Source organism: Lepisosteus platostomus, chromosome 26 (genome assembly GCF_059453375.1).
Source record: "Lepisosteus platostomus isolate fLepPlt1 chromosome 26, fLepPlt1.hap1, whole genome shotgun sequence".
NCBI lineage: Eukaryota > Metazoa > Chordata > Actinopteri > Semionotiformes > Lepisosteidae > Lepisosteus > Lepisosteus platostomus.
Genome location: NC_142636.1, coordinates 9,087,602 through 9,108,200, shown reverse-complemented (window position 1 = coordinate 9,108,200; position 20,599 = coordinate 9,087,602). Strand labels below are relative to the sequence as shown.

General features: G+C 48.1%; 1 protein-coding gene across 1 annotated transcript; it reads left to right on the top strand.

Moving 5' to 3' along the window:
• The first annotated feature begins 3,187 nt into the window (after positions 1-3,187).
• tnfaip8l2b (tumor necrosis factor, alpha-induced protein 8-like 2b) lies at positions 3,188-19,773 on the top strand. The gene is made up of 3 exons (XM_088621575.1): positions 3,188-3,380; positions 15,056-15,378; positions 17,039-19,773. The coding sequence occupies exons 2-3, from the start codon at positions 15,061-15,063 to the stop codon at positions 17,279-17,281; spliced, it is 561 nt and encodes a 186-aa protein (XP_088477701.1). The 5' UTR covers positions 3,188-3,380; positions 15,056-15,060; the 3' UTR covers positions 17,282-19,773.
• The last annotated feature ends 826 nt before the right edge of the window (positions 19,774-20,599 follow it).

Sequence of the window (20,599 nt, the reverse complement as noted above, 5' to 3'; positions counted from 1 at the left end):
GGTAAAGTACCACGGGCACAACTGCAGCGAGACATTAGTCACAGAAAATGCAACAAATTGAGAAATCAAACAGAAAAGCGTAGACAAAATTAGCTAGGCCTCCGAAACGCGAGGCAGATGTCTTAAAAAGGACGACATTGTTCTGGGAAGACCAGGGTTGACCAAAGAAGTACAGACTTAACAACCATCAAGAGATCAGAGGTCTCTCAAGTCATTTCCTTGTGAGATGTCATTAGACGATAAGAAGGAAGCGATCAGGAAACCGCTCTTACTTTACTTCCTGTCTGTTGCTAGGGAGACAGAGCCTCTTCTTTTATGCTTCTCACAGTATCTGTCAGTGTGATTATTACCCTGAGCTGCCAGGAAAAATCACAACCAAATGAGCACCAGTTCTCGGGGTTTCTGAGACAAATGCGGGGACGTCAAGTCAGATTTTGAGTTTCAGATCATAATCCAGACACAAGCACTGCGTTTACTGCATGTCACAACTTCATGGACTCTCTGCAAACAAGCTGTGACCTGTCAAGTGAGGTGACATCCCTTTATCCTCGTCCTGGTCTAAACAAGCAGACCCAAAAGCTAGCGACTGAGTCACGGCTGAGCACAAGGGACATCTTAGTTTTAAAAGTTTACTCCCAAGCATTTATTTGCACAAAAAAAAGTGTATTTCTGTATGGAGCAAAATGGCATTAAAGAAACAGCTCACAGCCGAGTTAGAGGAAGTAACGCTTGTGAAAAATCTGCCACAGTCAAAGGAAACTGCACTATAACCGTCTTCTAGATTTTGCCCTTTCTCTGTAAATTATCCTCCAATTTTACTTTCATGTTGACTGTGGCGATGTGAACCTAGTTCTGCAGTCAAAGCAAAACAAGACCCTGTAGGGTTACACCCTAGTAAACGGTCATCTTGAAAGGTAAAATTAAAGAAAAAGAAAAGTAAAAAGTAGGAAAAGCTCTGGAAGCTGTACCAAGACCAGTTTAAAAGACAGAATTCATCAAATACATAATACATAAAGGAAATACCAGCATTCACGTTACCAGGCAGGTTGCTCACAATGATGAATGGAGCCTGCTGCATTGAGGCCCTAAGAAGCCTCTGTGGGCACAGCAGCAGTAAGGATTCATCTTCTCCAATCGGAAGACATCCTTGCACATCCCTGTGCTTTTCAGGGATGATTGGGTGACCTCTGACACGCACTGGGTGCGTGAAGATAAGGATCTCGGGTTTGACATGTCCTCCAGAAGACGGAGCACAAAGAGGACCAAATATCTTACTCGGTTACCGGCTCGAACTGGGAACCTGCTGTACTTCAAAGCACGGAAACTCAATCCTGATCCCAGAGGCCAACACCAGGCGCTCCAGCCAAGCTGAATTAAATGACAGGGGCCCTGACTGGATTCACCTGATTGGACGATCCGAATGCTCTACTACTTCGTACTACTCATACAGGTTCAGGATTTTATTTCAATAGTTAAAAGCAGTTTAAACTAATCCTCTTATTTAGTTAATCGAGGCAAGTCTCCTGCAGCCCCGCGTGGGTCCATGAATCAGAAGAGGCCGTTGGAAAACGGGTGGATGGATCCAGGTAATGAAGGGTTCAGCTACCTAATGGCGGCCGAATGGAACAAAAACGTGCAGGTGTGCATCTGGGACTCCAGGATCAGAGCTAACACCCCCTGCTTTACATTACCAAACCACCACGACTAGCATACAGTAAGAGTGCTGCAATACCCAGAGGCCACTTGCTACCTTGAATGAACCGCTGGATTTGGCTGGGAGTGGGGCGGGGGGGGTCAGTTCTTTTGTTTGGCTTTTCTCTGAGGCATTTTTTTTTTTATCGTTTGGATTTATTCATTTTCCGCAAAGCCGTTCCTCCCTCAAGTTTCCGTTCTGGCTGCAATGCGGGAAGCACGGGGCTGGAAATGATAGAGGCAGAAGGAAAACTTCCTCTTTGTCTCCACTGCGGATTGACCTGCAGCAGATGGGAAGAGTGTTTTTTTTTTCCATTCCCGGACTCCATCCCTCATTTGTTTTGGATGCAACCTGTCCTGAATTTGGAATCAACTTGCATTCCCCCCCCCATAGAATCAACTATTTTTTATCATATAATCTTGCTGTTGGGTTTTTCCAGTTGTGTCTTTTGCACCTCGGCACGTGGGGACTCCTTCACCCACCTGTAGAGAACGTGGAATTACAGACAGTTGCCCAGCGAGCTGCACTCCCAGCAGGCTGTTCATCTTTTGACTTCCTTCCTAACTCCACAACCACTAACAAAAGCCAACTGATGGACAGGCGATGTTAAATGTAAGCTCACGGATGCCTGGGAACTTCACAGGAGTCGCTGTTTCAGCAGGAGGCAAAAGCCAGCTCTTTTAGGGGATCTCAGGCACAACTGGCTGGTAACATGACCCAGCTGACACCGGCTTTTACTTCAAACTCTCCGCCCTGATTGTTTTGTTCTGTGCTTGGAAAAAAAATAAGAGAGGGGATTTAGCTACATACCGCGCATTGGAGTAAAGTACAATTGGAACAGAGTGAAGACACCTGAAAATAAACTGTCAATTTTTTTACGCAAAAAAGCAAACAATTCAGTTTTCACTGCTGTACACTCATGTGAATATTTACAGTAGTTGACAAGTTAGCATGATGGAGTCAAAACCTTTCTTCAATGTGCCGTTCCTCTTTAGCAAATTTACTGCAGACCCACTGTTCCGGGTCAGTCTCCCACAGCCACAAGACAATGCCTCGAGATCATTTTTGGAAGAAACGCGCGAGGCCCGTGGATTAGTTCCACGGGCATTAGATGCGTCAGCCAGCAGGTCCAGTCTATCATCCCAGCTGTAACTCAGCAGTCAGCAGAACAGACAGAACTGCAAGCGCCAATTTCACTCTCAACCAAAACAGAAAAAGATACACAATTCTGCTGCGAATGGTTACGGAGACACACAAACACACGGGCCAACACATCCCCTTTTTGAAAAAAAAAAAGCAGCATTACTGGAGAGTTGCAAAATAGTTTCTGTGGATTGCACGAGTCAGGACACGCAGAGATCAGATCACAAAGAAACAACAGAGTCAGCACAGAGGAGAGAGAGAGGCAGCACACGCGCGCACACGCACACACACACAGATACTTTAGGGGCGTGGATTCAAAATTAGTTCCTCAAGGAAGTGCAAGTCAAATTATCTTGAAACAGAGCGAAGGAGACTGATAGCAGCAGGAGTAGTAAGTTTTATTCCCCCCCCCCCCCCCCGCCCGGTGCAAAGAGGGCCGTTATCAGAAGAAGGGACTGCATGTTGAACATCTCCGCCAGTTCGGCAAGGGGGCCAGCTTTGACAAAAGAGCTGGGAGGAAAAAGACCAAGGGGCTAACAACCAGGTAAGGATCTCCTTCACTTATACTTGAGCTGCAGGGCTTATAATCACCATCGCCACTGACACCGTCCGCGTCGCGGTTGGTTTCAGGCCCGCCCAGATCACAGCACCGTTAGCTCTCCACACTCTTCCTCTTGCGCCTTCCTCGGTCGGAGCCCAGCCTCTGAAGCAGCCTGGCTCTTACCTGCAGTGCTCTCCTTCAGTCTGCCAGGATTCACTTACACCTACAAAACTTCAAACGTGCCTGTGACAAGCCTGGCAGGACGGAGCAGGATGCCTGCCCGAGACAGATTTCCCAATAATTACACAGAGAGCTCTGTTAGGATGACACTAGCAGGGGAGGATCGTGTGATGAGGTCGGGCTGAAAGGCGGTCGTTTCTGACTTGGCTGTTTCCGAAGTCGGGATCATTTTTTTTCTGCTCCCTGGATCCGAATCTCCACACCTTCTTAGGTTGAGGAGCAAAAAAAAACAAACAAAAACAACCAACTTGGCTTTGAAAGCTGTGACAGACAAAGATGTTTTGGTGGCCTAGTTTTTTTCCCCAAGCAAAGATGCAAGATTTTCTAAGCAAAGATGCAGTTCCGAAGGATGATGTGGAATGTCCGCTGAATGCTCACTTGTGCCCAGGTTCTTAACTCTTACTAAAAAGGATACTGAGAAAGATCTTCATACCCCCGCCACCCGCCGCCCTCCTCACTAAGAAGAAAACCTTGCCACTCCAGTTCTGCTTTGCTGCTCGAGGGTTTCGTTTCCTTTCTCAAACGACATGCTTTTCTCCAGGGCTCCTGCTGTACTCTATCCGGCCCACAAGACTACAAATCACGAGGGTCCGTGAACCGGCCCTTCAGAACGACAGGCGGCGTAGGCGTCTATTTTTTGTTGTTCTTTTCGCACGCTGTAGTGCGTTTCCAAAAGGGGGGGGCAGCCTCATGATTAGAGGGAGCCCCCTCCCGCAACCGCGTGAACGGGGGGGGCGCCTGCCGGCACGCTGGCCTGCCCACCTGCGCGCGTGGCCGGAGGCAACCAGCGCGTCAAGTCTGTCCGGAAAAATCTGTCCGCTGACTTCGAAGGTGCCGTCACCGCAGTGCGAAAGAAGACAAAAAAACCCGTCACCAAACCTGTCCTCTTTGCACTTTTAGATGTTCTTCATACTCGCCTCTTCACAAAAGAAATGCTCCAAGAATCACACATCCTAAACCCCTTATTTGTCACCAAACATCAAACAGTGCCTGATCACAAGAGCTCTACTCTACATTGCCGGAAACTCTTGTCCCGATTTGCTCACTGTGTCAAGCCCAAGTGCTCATTTAATAGCTGTCCACCGGATCTACTGCTCATTTGCAATGCCACAGATTTCTGTACACATTAAGACTTCACTGGACTGGGCTATGCTACGGCTCCACTAGACAAGGAGCAGGCTTAAGCAGGAGAGAAAGGCACAACTCTGGGTGAAAACCTCTGCAGCCTGCTGGGGAACACACCAATTACAACAGTCTAAGGCTAAGAGCTTCACATATTTGTGGCGTGCTAAATATTTACCTTGCAGAACCCATCTCGTGCAGAGTCCGAAGGAAACAACTTTTTGAGGCTTCTGTAAAGGTAGGCATTTTTAAATAAACGTGATTAATCTGGAACTATTACTTTCAGGGTCACCCACAGGTTGTGCTTAAGAGGGGAAGAAAATGAGTGTTGCGCAATCCCCTGAAGCCTACTACCAAGGGTGTGTGCAATGAGGCCGGTGTGTGCTACGGTGAAATACACCCCCCAGCTTTGCTTCTGGGCTTCAAACCCAGACAACTAAAACTGTGGCTCTGTGGTGATCTAAAGTGTAACAGCAGCGTCTAGGTGCAGAAGGAAGACTCTCACCCACAATTTAAAGTTTTAAAATGGAATAATTGGCCAGGCAAGTCTCCAGCTCTTCTGGCTTTACACTCTACCCCAGTGTCTCCAGATGCTTCTAGTGTGTCGTGTGATCACAAGGCATGGGTAAAACATGGTGAAACTCAGGGAAAATGGCAAGAACAGCAGAGCCTGGCACAGAACTCTTGATTACTATCGGAGAAAGGACGACAGGATGTACTGTGCAATAACCCCACTGCCTCACAGGGCGAGATCTAGATGGAGGGACGACTGCAGCTGAACTGTCGCAAAGTTTCCGATACCTCTGAAATACTGGCAGCTCTTTTGTCATGTTTAAGCGTACAGTGTACTTCTTTCTTCTCGAGCCAATCTGCTTCTAAGAAAGGCGGTGTCTCGCCCATGCAGCCTGCAGCTCGGACCCCGCCAGTGGCCAGCCTGCCCTGGCCCGCGCCAGACTAGCCCGGGGTGACACTCTCCTGAACCAGCGGACTGCTGTGCCCCACACACTACAGGCACCTTCTGGCTCTGCGCCCTTTCTTTTCTTCCTAAAACAAAACCGGTCTCGCACTTCAGAGGGATTCTCCCAATGTTTTCGCACAACAAATCGTACATCGCACGTATTTATGCAAAAACAAAAAAAGAAACATTTCTTTGATGTGGCCCTAAATCCGCCCCCTGCTAAGTGACAGAATCTCCTTGTGCTCACTTCTTTGGTTGAAAGATCAAACCTGAAATAAACTCAGCACAGTATCACATCTTGATATCATCTTGATACATCAGGAGCAGCACATCATGACAGTACACACCCTGCTCGCTGTACCACCCAAGACAATAACTTCCTCTAAAGGCACAATTATTAGGAACCCAGAGTGTCCTTTTTCAAGGACTCCCCCTGAACCAGTTCCCACATAATTGTGGAACTTTGGAGTTCCAAGAACAAAATATTTCATTTAATTAGCTAAACACTTAATTTGACCTTTCCCATCAATTATTTTTTCTGCTTTTATATCTCTGGTTTCCCATTCATTACCATTAAAAAAAAAAAACAGCTTAGGTCTGAGAAGTCTTGCCCTGACTGTGAGATGCGTCGTGGGGGGGGGGGGGAATTGGCGTCGCACAGTGTTCGGAAGCCGTTGTGCAACGCAGTTTTACTTTCTACACTCAGCGTCTGCAACACCGAGGCCTCTTTCAAGGGAGAAGCCAGCGCGTCCCGGCCGCAATCTCAAAATGCACAAACAGGGATGTGAAACCAGAACGAATTAACTGAAAGGCAAGAGCCAGGGGTCACAGGGTTCTCACTGGGCCTCGGGCTTTAATTACTTTCATAAATCTACAAAACGAGGGATCTGACATTATTGAGGTTTGTGCCCTTACCCCCCAACAGCACACACGGCCCAGACTTCACAGAAATTCGTTATTACTGCTTGCAAACCCACCCACCTGACACAGAACTAAAAACACAGCAGGACAGATCTTGGATCCGTGGGGATCAGGAGACTCTGTCCTTTTAGAAAACACCAACCTGTCCAATCAGGCTCCATCTGAAACGGCTCACTTGTCTCCAAGACCTCAGCTGATTCTCATTTCGCTCCATGGAAAAAACAACAACAAACACACGCTTTACCACTGGAGGAAGTCAGTCCTATTTATCTTGCCATTTTAAAGGCATGACAGTATGAAACATTGAAGTCGCTGCTCCTAGGTGACCAGCAACTTGCGGCAAGGCCACACTGTGCTGGCTCCTGTAAGCCTGACATTTAAATTCGAAGTCTTACAGACACGTTTACAAAAAAGAACTGGTATTTCATGGCAAAGGTATAGGACACTAGTTTGATTTGACTTGTATGAAAATGGGCACAGCTTCCAGAAAAGATTGTAGCTGGAAGCAAAATACAGGATCGGCTCCAATCTCCAGCCCCCCGACTCCCCCACAGGAAAAAAAGGGATTTAGGATTCATTCCATGGCCTGCAAAAAAGTTAAGAGCACCTGAAAAAATCGATGCCAGTGACACTGTCCGGGTTTTCACTGCCAAAAGTGTCTCTGGAGGAGTTTCTGTTTTCTATGTATAACTCTTCGAGAGGCAAGTTTCAGATTGTGCAAATAAAAAAAACGCCACAATCTTAAATCTACCGATATGTCAGCAAATGGTGTTCAGGCTTTCTGAGAAAAGTGCGCTGTAAAGACCTTTACGTGCCCTTGCTAGCTAAGCAGAACGGCATCGCTGCTCTCAGTTCAGATGCGCTGTAGGGCTCCCTGGTTTCCAGCTCAGAAAGGTCACGGCATCAGAGAGCTGTAGCGTTGATTACCCGGGAGAGCCCATTTCTCAGTACTGCACGTCATAAACATCACGCATCACGCCCCGCACCACCTGCCAGAGGTCCAGATGTTCCCAGCTGCAGCCAGCATGGGTCTGGGCTGGAGTGCGGGGGGTTGCACACTGTAAAGCCATCGGAGCTAGCCTTGTGATGCAATCTCTATACTGAGCGGCAAATGCCCTTCGCCGCAGCTCTTTCCTGGACTGATCCCAGAACAGATCATGCAGGCTTGGATGTAGCTGGTGTGCTCCACTGTCAGCAATTCTCGCAGCTTCTGGACATCCAGGAAGCACTGCATAAAGTGTTCACTGTGTGACACCACCTCCTTTTTTCCTTTCTCGAGGCAAAAAATTATTCAGTCTACTGCACCTTCTCATCCTCCCGAGTTCTCCCGAAAACACCCATCTCATCTTCCTCACAAGATTACAGAGTCACGTTTTCTAGGGAAAAGGCTTTCTTTGGCGCAGGAAAGGGAACAGCTAGCTTGGGGAGGAACGCTATTTTCCCCCCACCCAAGAAAGGAAGGTGACTATAGGGTCAACAGGGCGTCAAAACAATGAGCGACATGGGACCTAGCAAAACCCAGGACTGCCATTATTTATTATTGAACCTGTTTTTCCTTATGAAAAATAGTAAGTCAAGGTCAAGATTCACCTGCAAGCGTACCCAATAGCCAGCACATGCAAAGACTTCTTGAGAGTCGGATCTATTTCAAACATAAAAAAGCGTTATTAATAATTACTAGAACATGCGAGACCTGCCAAGTGCAAACTTAACTCAAAACCAAATAAACAAGTTTTAAAAATTACCCATTACCAGATGAAGTTTAATTTAGGGGGCATGCATCTCCAGAACCCTGAACTGAATTGAGGAGCTACACAAATCAAGCAGGATTCTTTTGCACGCGCTGTGATTCATCTTCACCATCATGCTCAAGAACATGAGCTTAAGACCCAGGCTTTGTCGGGTTATTGGAACATGATCCCCCCATTTTACGCAAGAAAATTTTTTTGCCCTTATGTCATGAATCTGTCAGCCTCTGCAGGCTGTTTTTTTATGAACGAGGGCTGGGGAGCAGAGCTTGTGTCAGCCTGTCTGAGCTGTGCAGACCGCAAATTATTCTCGTGGCTTGTCGGAGCAAGACCTGGGGTTGCCATGCGGAGCTCTCTCTCACTGCTGCACACAGGAAGTCAGGTACTTCTGCTAATCTCTCCCCCCACCACCACCAACACAAACAAAAATGTAGCAAACACTTTGAAAAACTCATCACTCCATTGTTTCATGAGGTCACTGGGCATGAGCATTTTAGGGAATTGAGGAGGGAGGAGAGGGCTCTGTTTCACAGGCTGTATGATCACATATCACATTGCACATCTAGTACTGTGAAAAAGTTTCAGATCAGAAGCGTTTTATAGGATTTTTATCCAACATAATTTCGCACCAAAAAGGAAATGAAACATTTAATTTTTACACAATTATTGCATTGATGGATTCAACTCCCAGAGGAGAGCAGAGTGAGGAAGCCAGTTCAGAGATGGGGAATATTAGAAGGCCAATATGATTGGCAAATGCCAAAGTGAAATTTGGCCCAGACAGTGGGGTAATACCCCTTATCTTTTTGAAAAGCGCTCTGGGATTAACCATGGTGAGTCAGGACCTCAGTTTTATGTCTGATCCGAAGGGCTGACTGCATCTCTTTTACAATATAGGTGTCCCTGTCACTATACGGGGGCATTAGGACCCACATAGACTGTGGGGTGAGCGTTCCTACTAATCGCCACTAACACCTCCTGTGACAGCAACTTTAGCTTTCCCAGGACGTCTCCCAGGAGGTTATACCATCATAGATATTGGTCTTTGTTCAGAAACCAGCTTTCCCTCCTAAGCTGCAGTGTCTCTTTTATCTTACACTAAGGTTGGTCCATGCTTGAGAGAGACAAACAAGGGCAACATACTGTAGGACTCTTAAGGTCTGGGCTCAGGGACCCACGGTCATTGCAGAATAATTTGTAATCTTGTCGGCAATTTGCATATTATTTTGTATTTAAGTGCTTTAAGTATTTATTTGTCTTTTAAGTTTGTGCCTCTTCCCAGTGAGAGGTGCTCTGCCATCTCACTGTGCCAGGAAAACAAAGAAACCACTTAATCATTCAGGTTTTCATTCTGGACTACAGGGGGCAGGTTACCCGATATTGTTAAGTGGTATCGGAGGATTACTTTACTATTACCTTAATACAACCCCCACCTGTTTCTAACAACATGCACACGGACTACATTAGTCTGCTCCTACAGAAACGCTCCCAGCCCATGGCAACAGTAGACAAAACTGGGCTGCACATGCTATGCAGGATGATGTCATTCTCATCAAGCCCTGCAAGTAAATCAAGATGACGTCACTCACATCGAGACCTTCAACGGCTCCAGTTTTACCTAGAGTCAGTCATGTAAGAGCCTGCACATTCCCAAATGCCCAATTTACCAGAATCAAAAAGTTCTTGGACACCATCTTCAACATCTATATTTTCCCCTTACATCCCCCCCAAAATTTGTAATTATGAAACAAATCGGTCCTAGAGTTTAAAGAGGCCATAGTCCCACCGTGTCTTATTTTGAGCACAGTGGTATTAAACATACAATGAACAATTCTACATCTCCCTGGGCCTCTGAATCATGACTTGCTAAATGCTCGTGCCTTACAGGGCCTGTCTCGACATTGCAGAGTCGCCGCCGTCGAGGAAATACCACAAGTACACAACCTCACTCACGCACGCACAGTAGTGTATCTGAGAATTTACACCTCACAAACTCCGGGTCAGCCGTGAGGGGAATTAGGCAGTTTCTGCACAATTTTGTTAAATCGACAGTAAAAAATAAGACATTTCTAATCCATGGCTATCAGGGGACACAGTAATTTTGCAGTGCTGACATTCTGCCACTTCTGTTTCTTCCTCTGACTCAAAAAAATCACAGATTCAAAATAAAACATTAAAGCGCTTTTATCCTTTGTCAGGCTCAGTGAAATGCACAACTGGTGTAGGAAAGCCACTGATAAAAACCATAAACTCAAGTGTCTGTTCATACGATTTCCCAATCCTCCAACACAGAGGAAGGCAGTTGCTCAGTGTCAGTAGAAATGGTTGGGGCTTTACTTAGAGAGCTGTTGTTTAGGGCAAGCAAAGAGGTTGGACGTAGGAGCATATCAGAGTTCCACAAGCCCCGGCTCTTCATAGTGGATATTAGCACTGCGCAACACAAATTTCCTTCCTATTGGCATGGCACTACTTATCGAAGGTGCAGACGCAACTGTGCTAATAAAACTGCCTGCTTGTGTGCTAAGGGTGTATTGTGAAGGGCATCCCCAAAGTTTCTCTTTGATGCTGCGTGACTGAAGACTTAGCTCACAAGGGTGTTAGGTAGTATGAGGTGTTTACCTGTGCTTCCATTCCGGTGGGCGGGGGACAGGAAAACCTCCTCTCTTCTCTCACCTCGGCTGGTCCTGATCCAGCTGTCAACACCTGCATCCTTACTCGAGAAAGTTCGTTACAGGTTTCCTCCAGCCAAACCGCCCTGCAAGACAGGAAAACAGAGAACGACAAGTGTCAAAACAAACAAAACGCAGGATGTGCCTTTTCTTTACTACGGTATATGAAATACATCTGCACGTGCACTGCCTGTGGCAGATGAAGCTGCAGGCATATGTCAACGCATCCTGAATACACAAAGGCTTTTAAAGCATACTTTCCTATACAAAGGTTTCTGGCAATAACCTGCAACAAATGGCAAATAAAGCAGTCTGGAGAGGCGTCTTACAGTATTACGGAAACATTCACGAAGCAAATGCGCAAGAGCCTCTTGAGAGTCTGCTCAGAGAACACCTGTGCATGCAGCCCGCAAAGCCACCACAGTCCGGTTTCTCAAGAGTTAAAGGGGCTCTTGCCACTTAAAATCTGGGATTAAGTCCTTACAGCGTTAACAACAATCTATTTCGACCATTTTAGGAAAACACCTCAAGGCACAATCAATCAATCGAGAAATCAATGGGTCTGGCACAGGGAGGAGAGGGGTGAAGGCTGGAGAGTGTAGAGGAGTTTAGCACTGTGCAACAACACCACTCTGCTTCCCCAGTCATTCAAACAGTCAGTCTGCATGGCTGGCACAAACTGGACCAAAACCCCCAACTTCTGCTTCAGCAGCACGACTTACAAGACGAGACCAAAAAAAAAAACAACAAATAGATCTAATTTTCCAAATTCAGCTTTGCGTGCAGGTCTGTGCCACGCTAAAATGCTTCCCCGGCATCACTTCCTTTCAGACAGCCTTGGGCATCTGGTAGTAAATCTGAATAAGATTTTCCCACAAGACACAAGAGGATCACGCACCATAGCAATCATGCACCAATCTAAAACACTAATTCCCTCATATTATTTCTGTTCTACCACAGCCACTGATGGATGCAAGTGATCCAATTAACTGGAAAGTTGATAAAAACTCCATCCAACATCTCTACCGCAGATCAGATCAGCGGCAACTCTTCCCCTCCCCCTCCCTCTAATCGAAACTTTACTGCCTTTTCTGGTGCCAGAACTCAAAACAATGTAAAAACGGGTAGGAACATTTATTGAAAAAAAAATACTTATGTGGCAAAAACAAAATCCAAAGCGAAACAAGAAGACAGATATACAGTATGAGTGTGAACGTGGCATCTAGCATCTCAGACAGCGCATCACTCCTTCCACAGCAGGAAGGCCTGCCCGCTTCCAGTCGAAGCTCAGCCAGGCCTCCCTCACCCACTGGCTAGCTACAGCTCCCAGCACGCGGACATGTGAATCTGAGGGCCTGTCTGATTTCGCCCCTTCAGCTCCCTCGATCTCACTTGGCTCTCGGTTCCCCGTTTCTCTCTCTCTCTCTCTCGCTCGCTGCGGCAGGCAAAAGCTGCAGAGGAAGTGGGTTCTCTCTGCTGCCCTGCTCTGTAAAGAAGACGGCCACATAACGATGGCAACACCAAAAAAAAAAAGGTTGACGCTGTGCAAGCATGATGGCAGAGCTTTGCTCTCGGCAGGCGCCCCGAGCCCGGAAACCGCGCCCCCTGGCGTTAACACTGATCAATGTGGACATATCTTTCCTCAGCCAGGTAGCTGCAGAGGACCGCCCTGCTGGGTCGTACAGTACCAATCTGTGTTAAAACTGTGTTTAAAACTGTCATTTTTGCTTCCAATATCTCAAAAGTATGACGGTATTAAATGACAATTAAAGGGAGAGGTGCTAACATGCTGAATTAAATCTAGGGCTCTGAACGTGCTTGCCATTTCAATGCTGACTATGGAGGTATTGTCTCTATCAGTGTCTCCAGTGCAGTCAGGGGTGTGTCAGTGTGTGAATTCAGGGGCAGTGTGAGAGGAGAGGGACAGCAGTGTCTCCAGTGCAGTCAGGGGTGTGTCAGTGTGTGAATTCAGGGGCAGTGTGAGAGGAGAGGGACAGCAGTGTCTCCAGTGCAGTCAGGGGTGTGTCAGTGTGTGAATTCAGGGGCAGTGTGAGAGGAGAGGGACAGCAGTGTCTCCAGTGCAGTCAGGGGTGTGTCAGTGTGTGAATTCAGGGGCAGTGTGAGAGGAGAGGGACAGCAGTGTCTCCAGTGCAGTCAGGGGTGTGTCAGTGTGTGAATTCAGGGGCAGTGTGAGAGGAGAGGGACAGCAGTGTCTCCAGTCCAGTCAGGGGTGTGTCAGTGTGTGAATTCAGGGGCAGTGTGAGAGGAGAGGGACAGCAGAGTCTCCAGTCCAGTCAGGGGTGTGTCAGTGTGTGAATTCAGGGACAGCGTTGAGAGGAGAGAGACAGCAGTGTCTCCAGTCCAGTCAGGCGTGTGTCAGTGTGTGAATTCAGGGGCAGCATGAGAGGAGAGGGACAGCACTGTCTCCACTCCAGTCAGGGGAGTGTCAGTGTGTAAATTCAGGGGCAGTGTGAGAGGAGTCCAGACAGGTGTGTGTCAGTGTGTGAATTCAGGGGCAGTGTGAGAGGAGAGGGACAGCAGTGTCTCCAGTCCAGTCAGGGGTGTGTCAGTGTGTGAATTCAGGGGCAGTGTGAGAGGAGAGGGACAGCAATATCTCTAGCAGTGTCTCCAGTCCAGTCAGGGGTGTGTCAGTGTGTGAATTCAGGGGCAGTGTGAGAGGAGAGGGACAGCAATATCTCTAGCAGTGTCTCCGGTCCAGTCAGTGTGTGAATTCAGGAGGAGTGTGAGAGTAGAGGGACAGAAGTGTCTCTAGCAGTGCCTCCAGTCCAGTCAGGTACTTCTCAGTGTGTGAATACAGGGGGAGTGTGAGAGGAGAGGGACAGCAGTGTCTATAGCAGTGTCTACAGCACAGTCTGGTGTTTGTTGGTGAATTCATCGCTGACTATGTAAAATGCAAGTGATATTCTCAGATGAATGCACAAACTTATCTTGCACATTTTATGTGCTGAAAGAAGCAAAACAACATAAAAAACAAATAAAATTCAGGGCAGATCTGGAAATTTTCTCACAGCTCAAGCAACAACTTCTGCAAAGCACACATCTCAGAAGACTGAAAGGGTGGAGTGAGAAATTATTTTAAAAAACACCCCATATGCTCTAAAGCCATACATAAACTGTTACACCCTTGAGGTGAAAAACGTATTTCATTTGCTGGTGTGGCGTTAATGACAGGAAACTACAGGCAACCAGCGACCACAGAGAGGAAACACACAGTAGCCCGCAGTTTATTTTCTCACGCAGAACACAGCCCCCAATCCCGGAGCTTCACTCATCTCTTGGAAACCCCTCAGCCTCCCACTGTTCCCTCTGGGATTTTACAACTTTTACATCTTCACAAGTTTGTATTTCGTCTGGGTTCTCTGGTGGAGAGATAGCCAGTTTGTTAGAAATCTATCAGCTCGCTCGGAAAGCAGGCCGCACTCTGAGGCTCAGACCTCAAAGGCGGTCCCACCTCCCGAGTTGTGTCACCCCGCCCCCAGTGCCCCAAATTCCCCGAGTGGCACTGCGAAACAGCTTCGGCACTGCCAGGGAAAACTTGGGATAAGTCAGCAAATACGGGTGTGCCACATCATCAGGGAAGAGCCATGCCTCACCTCCAGCTGTCAGTAACCCCCCCCGTCAGCAGCTGTGCAGCACGTCAAGAGATTATCAGATGGGTGGGAGGGCGAGAGGTGCCTGACCGGCCTTCCTCATTCTCCCAGTGCTGCACAGACGTTACCGCTGTGAGCCGACACATAAATAAAGAACTGGAAGGCTTCAAACTGGGCAAGGATACAACACACGATAAGGCGTTAATAAAAATAGTTTCAGTCTTTCACGTGACCAGGCTGCAAATCATCTGGCATTGCTCTCGCACGACATGATTACACCGATTTTTGTTTTCAGCGCCCAAGATTGTGGGTTCAAACCCCAGGGTGCAGCTGCATACTCTGTAATGTCTACCTCTAGTGTTCTGTTTCACCCTCTCAAAATCCCACGCCTTTCTCTCCCCACGCTCAGCCGCGATGGAGGGCTTCAGCTCCAAGGACATGGCCATGCAGATGCAGAAGAAGATCCTGAGCCGCATGGCCAGCAAGTCAATGGTGCAGATGTTCATCGACGACACCAGCAGCGAGATCCTGGACGAGCTCTACCGGGTGTCCAAGGAGTTCACGGGCAACCGGACCGAGGCCCAGAAGGTGCTGAAGGACCTCATCAAGATCGCGGTGAAGATCGGCGTGCTGTACCGCCACAACCGCTTCAACGCCGAGGAGCTCAGCCTGGCCCAGGAGTTCAAGAAGAAACTGCACCAGGGCGCCATGACGGCGATCAGCTTCTACGAGGTAAGTCAAGCACCCCTCCGCCCTGCTGTGGCAGTGAGACCCGCTTCCCGTTTTAAAGCCGGACTGTAATGTGTAAAAACGCACCAAGATCAGATTCTGGGCATTGCGCCTCCCTTCGACCTTGCATGAGCAATTTGGGAACACCTGACTGACCGTGTTGTTTCCCCCAACCTGTACGTGTTGACAAGAAAGGCTTCAAACGAGAGGAGGCCCACTGGGCCCACTGCCATCCAACACATTTAGTTTACTGACCCAAGGATCTCAAGCCTGGCCTTGAAAGAATCCAGGAGGGTAACAGCTTTAACATGGCTCTCTACCCGGTTCCAGACTCCCACCTTCATTGCCAATGAAAAGCCATTTAGACAGAAAAAAAAGGCAGCAGCCAATTCGCTGGCAAGCAGAGGAGAAAGTGGGTGGGGCTCTTGGCTAAATTTCCACACAGCCACGTGCCTGTGGCAGCACATTCCCGGGGTCAGAGATCAAATGCAGAACCCGGTCAACCTGGCAAGCCTAGGTATACAGAGGTCAAGTAGAAACACAGCTGGAACAAAACCCACAAGACAAAGCTCGGATACGGGGACTCAGACCTCTTAAAAGACAGTTCAAGTAGGGAGCTGTGTCAGCATGTGTAGGCTTCAAAGGAACAAGTAAAGGCTCATTCCATGCTGAAAAGAGAAGAAAAAGAAACATTTCAGCTGTGGAGCCTTCTTTGAGATCCACAGCCGAAATGTTGTTTCTTTATCTTCTTTTCCGCTTGGAATAAGCCTTTACTTGTTCCTCTCAAAAGATATATACTACCTGAAACCACTGGTAATTAAGGCCAATTAAGTTATTACATTCTCAGCTATAATAAAGAGCAGGACCTCTGAACTGAGGAGTGCGGATAATGGAGACAAAGAACACAAAAAACAGGTGGTTTATGACTGCATATTATTTTATCACCCTACCTGCTCCCACAAGGCAGTGTCGGGGTTTTTGTATACATATTTACAGTAACACACCAAAAACCCAGTTGGAAGGACTTGTGTTTCCAATGTAGAACGACACTCCAGAAAGTCAGTGCAAAAACATCTAGTTGCCATCTCCAGACATGGCTGCGTCCAGCCTCTACTGCGTTTTGTTCAATAACAGATTAAGTTATCTCACGCCTTTCCGTCTTTAAACCGGCGATAAAACGCAACCTCAATGAAATAGGATAAAACTACCATAGTTGCTCGAAATCTCTGTTCTTCATAACTTCCTGTGGGGAGGCGGGCAGAGATACAGACCTTTGCTTGTTTCAAAAGTGTCCAACGAAAGGCTCTGCTCAAAGCGGCCCCGCTTCTGCCTGTCCTCCATATTGCCAGGACAACTCCCGCCATTCCCGGTTTTTTTTCCTAACGACACACCACACTCGCCTCGTAAAATGTCTCAGGGATATTATTTTGGGTTGGGGATTGGTAAAGGGTAACTTGTCGAGTCGTTATACTATTAAAAAGTCAACTTTTTTTAATCAACGAAGTTACTTCTCATTCTCCCTTCAGAAACAAAAACGAAACAAAACGACGCCGCCGATTGGGCTCATCCCACCCCCCACACAAACACACGAGCAAAAAAAAAACACGTTTTTTTCTTCCCTTCCCCTCTCATCTCTCTCTTTCTTGCCTTCCCTCCCCGAAAGGTGGAGTTCACTTTCGACAAGGCCGTGATGGCGGAGATCCTCACCGACTGCCGCGACATGCTCCTCCGCCTGGTGGACAAGCACCTGACGGCCAAGTCCCACGGCCGCATCAACCACGTCTTCAACCACTTCGCCGACACGGAGCTCCTCACCCAGCTCTACAACCCCGGGGGGCCGTTTCGCCCCAACCTGCAAAAAATCTGCACCGGCCTCAACAAACTGGTCGAGGAGGGAAAACTATGAGGTGGCGGGCGAGGGAGAAGGGGTGACTCCCACCCCCCAGCCCCACTCAAATGGTGGACCGAGAGTGGGGAAACTGGAAAATTGAGCGTGGAGACTTACGGGCACGGGTAGTGGACCGAAACAAAAACAGACTTCGTGTTCTTCCAAATCACGGTTCAACGGGTTCATTTACGACCACCGAAATAAAATGCAGGTCTCCCGGTGAATTGCCCTGGAAAAAAAAGATGGGGGAAATTGCCATCCTGCGCGATATGTACTCGCCTCCTGTACTTTTTGGGTGTAAAGTGAGTGTCGATGTGCAGGAGGCCTGTTGTCGCCGCCGTACGACTGGACGGGGCTTATTATTTAAGACGAACCGGTACTGGGACACAAATTACTTTTAAAAAAAATAAACGAATTGTTAAGGAAGCAGGAAACCGGCGACGACCAAGGCAGGCTTTCCTTGCTTCTTGTTCTTTAATTTTGTGAATAGGCTTCAGTTTAAATGATTTTTGCATCGCGTTTTTAACGAGTTTAAACTTTAGTCCTAATACTAAACCCGAAGTGAAGGGGTACCCCTGCACATCATTCTTTTTGAAGGCAGGAACGCGCGTCCTCGGTGACGTGCGGCTGCTGCCACCTAGTGTCTATAAAGCGCAGCTGCGCACAGGAGGCCGAGCGAGCCATGTGACTTGTGAGTTTCTGTAAAGCAGGGGTTGCCTACACTGGGCCTGGAAATCAGAATGCAGCAGGTTTTCTTCTTATTTGCCTGTTTAAGTCCTAAAAGAGCTCCTCGGCTGGGAGAAGGGTTAAGACGGCTTCGCCCTTTTTAATCGCCTCTCTGCAGCCCGGAGTGGTTGATGATTTCAGGAGAAAACCTGCTGGATCTTTTGGATTCTGGGATCTGGAGTTAGGGAACCCCAGCTTTAGGTATTCTGGCCCCCCCCAGGGAGCACGCTGTCTCGATGCGCTGCGATGCCCTGTGTTTTTTACACTGTGGGTGGCTGAACCTGTTCCTGTGCCTTCAGGTCAGAATTGAACAGCCGAGTCATGTGTGAACAGCATGAGGCTTTGTATCGGAGTCGCTCGGCATGTTACTGTCCCTTCCAGTCCCAGTCAGCTGCAGCGCCCTGCACATGCACTGGCACCTGGCCTTGCCATAGGGCTCTAGCTCATGACCACTGAAATGAACCAAAACGGTTTAGGAAAAATTCTGCATTGGAGTCAACTGCAAGGGTGAAATGTCCTTTTATTTTTCTTAATCGCTGCCAACAACGGGCCACAACAGCACCCTTCAGGCACTTCAATACAGTATTGCTCATAAACCCCTTTTCTCGCCCTAATGTTCCATGACTTAATAAAGCGTTGTATTATTTTCTGATGAATCTTTAAGATCCGAGGATCTCTGGCAGCTGTGATATTTATATTTTGTTCCTCCGTCACTGTGCTCTGTGCCAAATGACGAGTCTTCCAAGGGCCTGCGTGTCCGCAGGGCGCCATTCCAGCTCATTATTAACGGGCTCCATCAGCTCGTTATTAACGGGCTCCATCAGCTCGTTATTAACGGGACCGACGCGGCAGCTTCTTCCAGATTTTCGGGAGGCGCTGCTTCAAAGAGACCTCGAAAACCTGGAGACACCAGGGTTGCCCAGCCCTGTGCTAGTGTCTGGGAACGCGTGCATTCCCAAATGTGTGCCGCAAATAGAGTACTTTGCTGTTCCGAGACATGGCCCTTCTGTAATGTATTATGCGTTAAACACGTCCGGTTTGTTCAAGTCTACTGATGCACCAGCGTGACCTCTCTCAAGGTCAGCTGGGGCCACTCCTGGGTCCACCCGGATCCCATTGCAAGGGTTTAGCTCCTGCTGGGTTTCGTCCCACCTCTCGGTCCAGTCTGACTGGCAGCTCAGGGATCTAGCCCTGCCTTTGACCGCAGAGGCCCTGGTGTCCTCCTGTCTCCTCTGGCCAGTCCTGGATCGACTCATTTCTCTCCCCCTGCAGAGAGCAGGGAAGCTGTCTGAGCCCTGGGGTGACCGGTTCGGACCTAGAGGAGCCACTGTAGGTTATTAAAGCGCATTTAAATGATCAGTAAGCAGAGGTCCAGAAAGGGCATTAACACCTCCCTGATTAAGTGCCCTGACCGATCCAACTGGGAGCCCAGCTGGAGCTATACCGGTGCTGTGGCTCCCAGGAGCAGGACTGGACTCCCTTATATCTGTAGCAATCCTGCACTAGTGTGAGATGACTGGGAGCTCCTGGGACTCACAAACTGGATATAAGACTTTAAGAACCGTCTATTATTAACAGGGAGAGAATGAGATCTCTTTTTGTTTTACAAAGCTCCTGAAGCAGAGATCCCTCAGTCCTACAGTGGACTGTGTCCCTGCAGACCCAGAGTTGGAACCACTGTTCTGGGGCAAATCCCACCCTCATCGTGGGAGGTTCCTATTAAAAGTATTCCTGCTGTGGATTTTAATATCATGAAAATAATAAAACTATTTTTTTTTAACAAATGAGTTCTCCTTACTTTGCACTGATCACAATACGCCTGGTATCTTGGCCCTGCTAATGCAGTGTCTGGTTTGATCACTGACGGTACTTAAATGTGCCATGATGTCTTTTCCCTCTTTCAAACGGTGGGAAGCTTTTTCCCAAGCAAATTGCTTCTCTCCCACCACTTAAAAAGAATATAAGCATATTTATCAATGAGAGGAGGGCATTCAGTCCATCTGAGCTGTGGTCACTAGCAGCTAATCTGATCCCAGAATCCCATCCAGCCATGTCTTGAACAGAACCAAGGTGTCCTGTTCAACAAGACTGACCAACCTGCTCCACGCTCCCGCCTCCCTCTGTGTAAATAAAGGGCCTCCTGTCCCTAACTGGAGGATCTCATCTTGAAAGAATCCAAAGTATCAGCTTCAGCAACATGGCTGGGCAGCTTGTTTCCAGTCTCCCAGATCAGCTAGCTAGTGGGCTTTATGGGCCAGAATAGCCACCTGTCATTGGCAACCGTGCTGATGCTCTTGTGTTCTCAAGTCAGGCACTAGATAAAAACATCCACTGACACTTATGTTCTAATGTAGGGTGATACAGTTGCAGAGGCAGGTACATCGCCCTGCAGCTCCCAGCTGGCAGCCCCACTGAAGCTCAGCAGGTGTGAGCCTGGCCAGTACCTGGAGGGGAGACTCCTGGGAAAGCTGGGAAAGTGATGGAGACGCTGTGCTGTAAAAAGGTGCCGTCGTTCAGATGAGATGCAAAACTGAGGTCTTGTCTCCCTGTGGCTATTACAAATCCCAGGGTGTTTCTCGAAAAAAGTAGGGGTGTCACCCCGGCATCCTG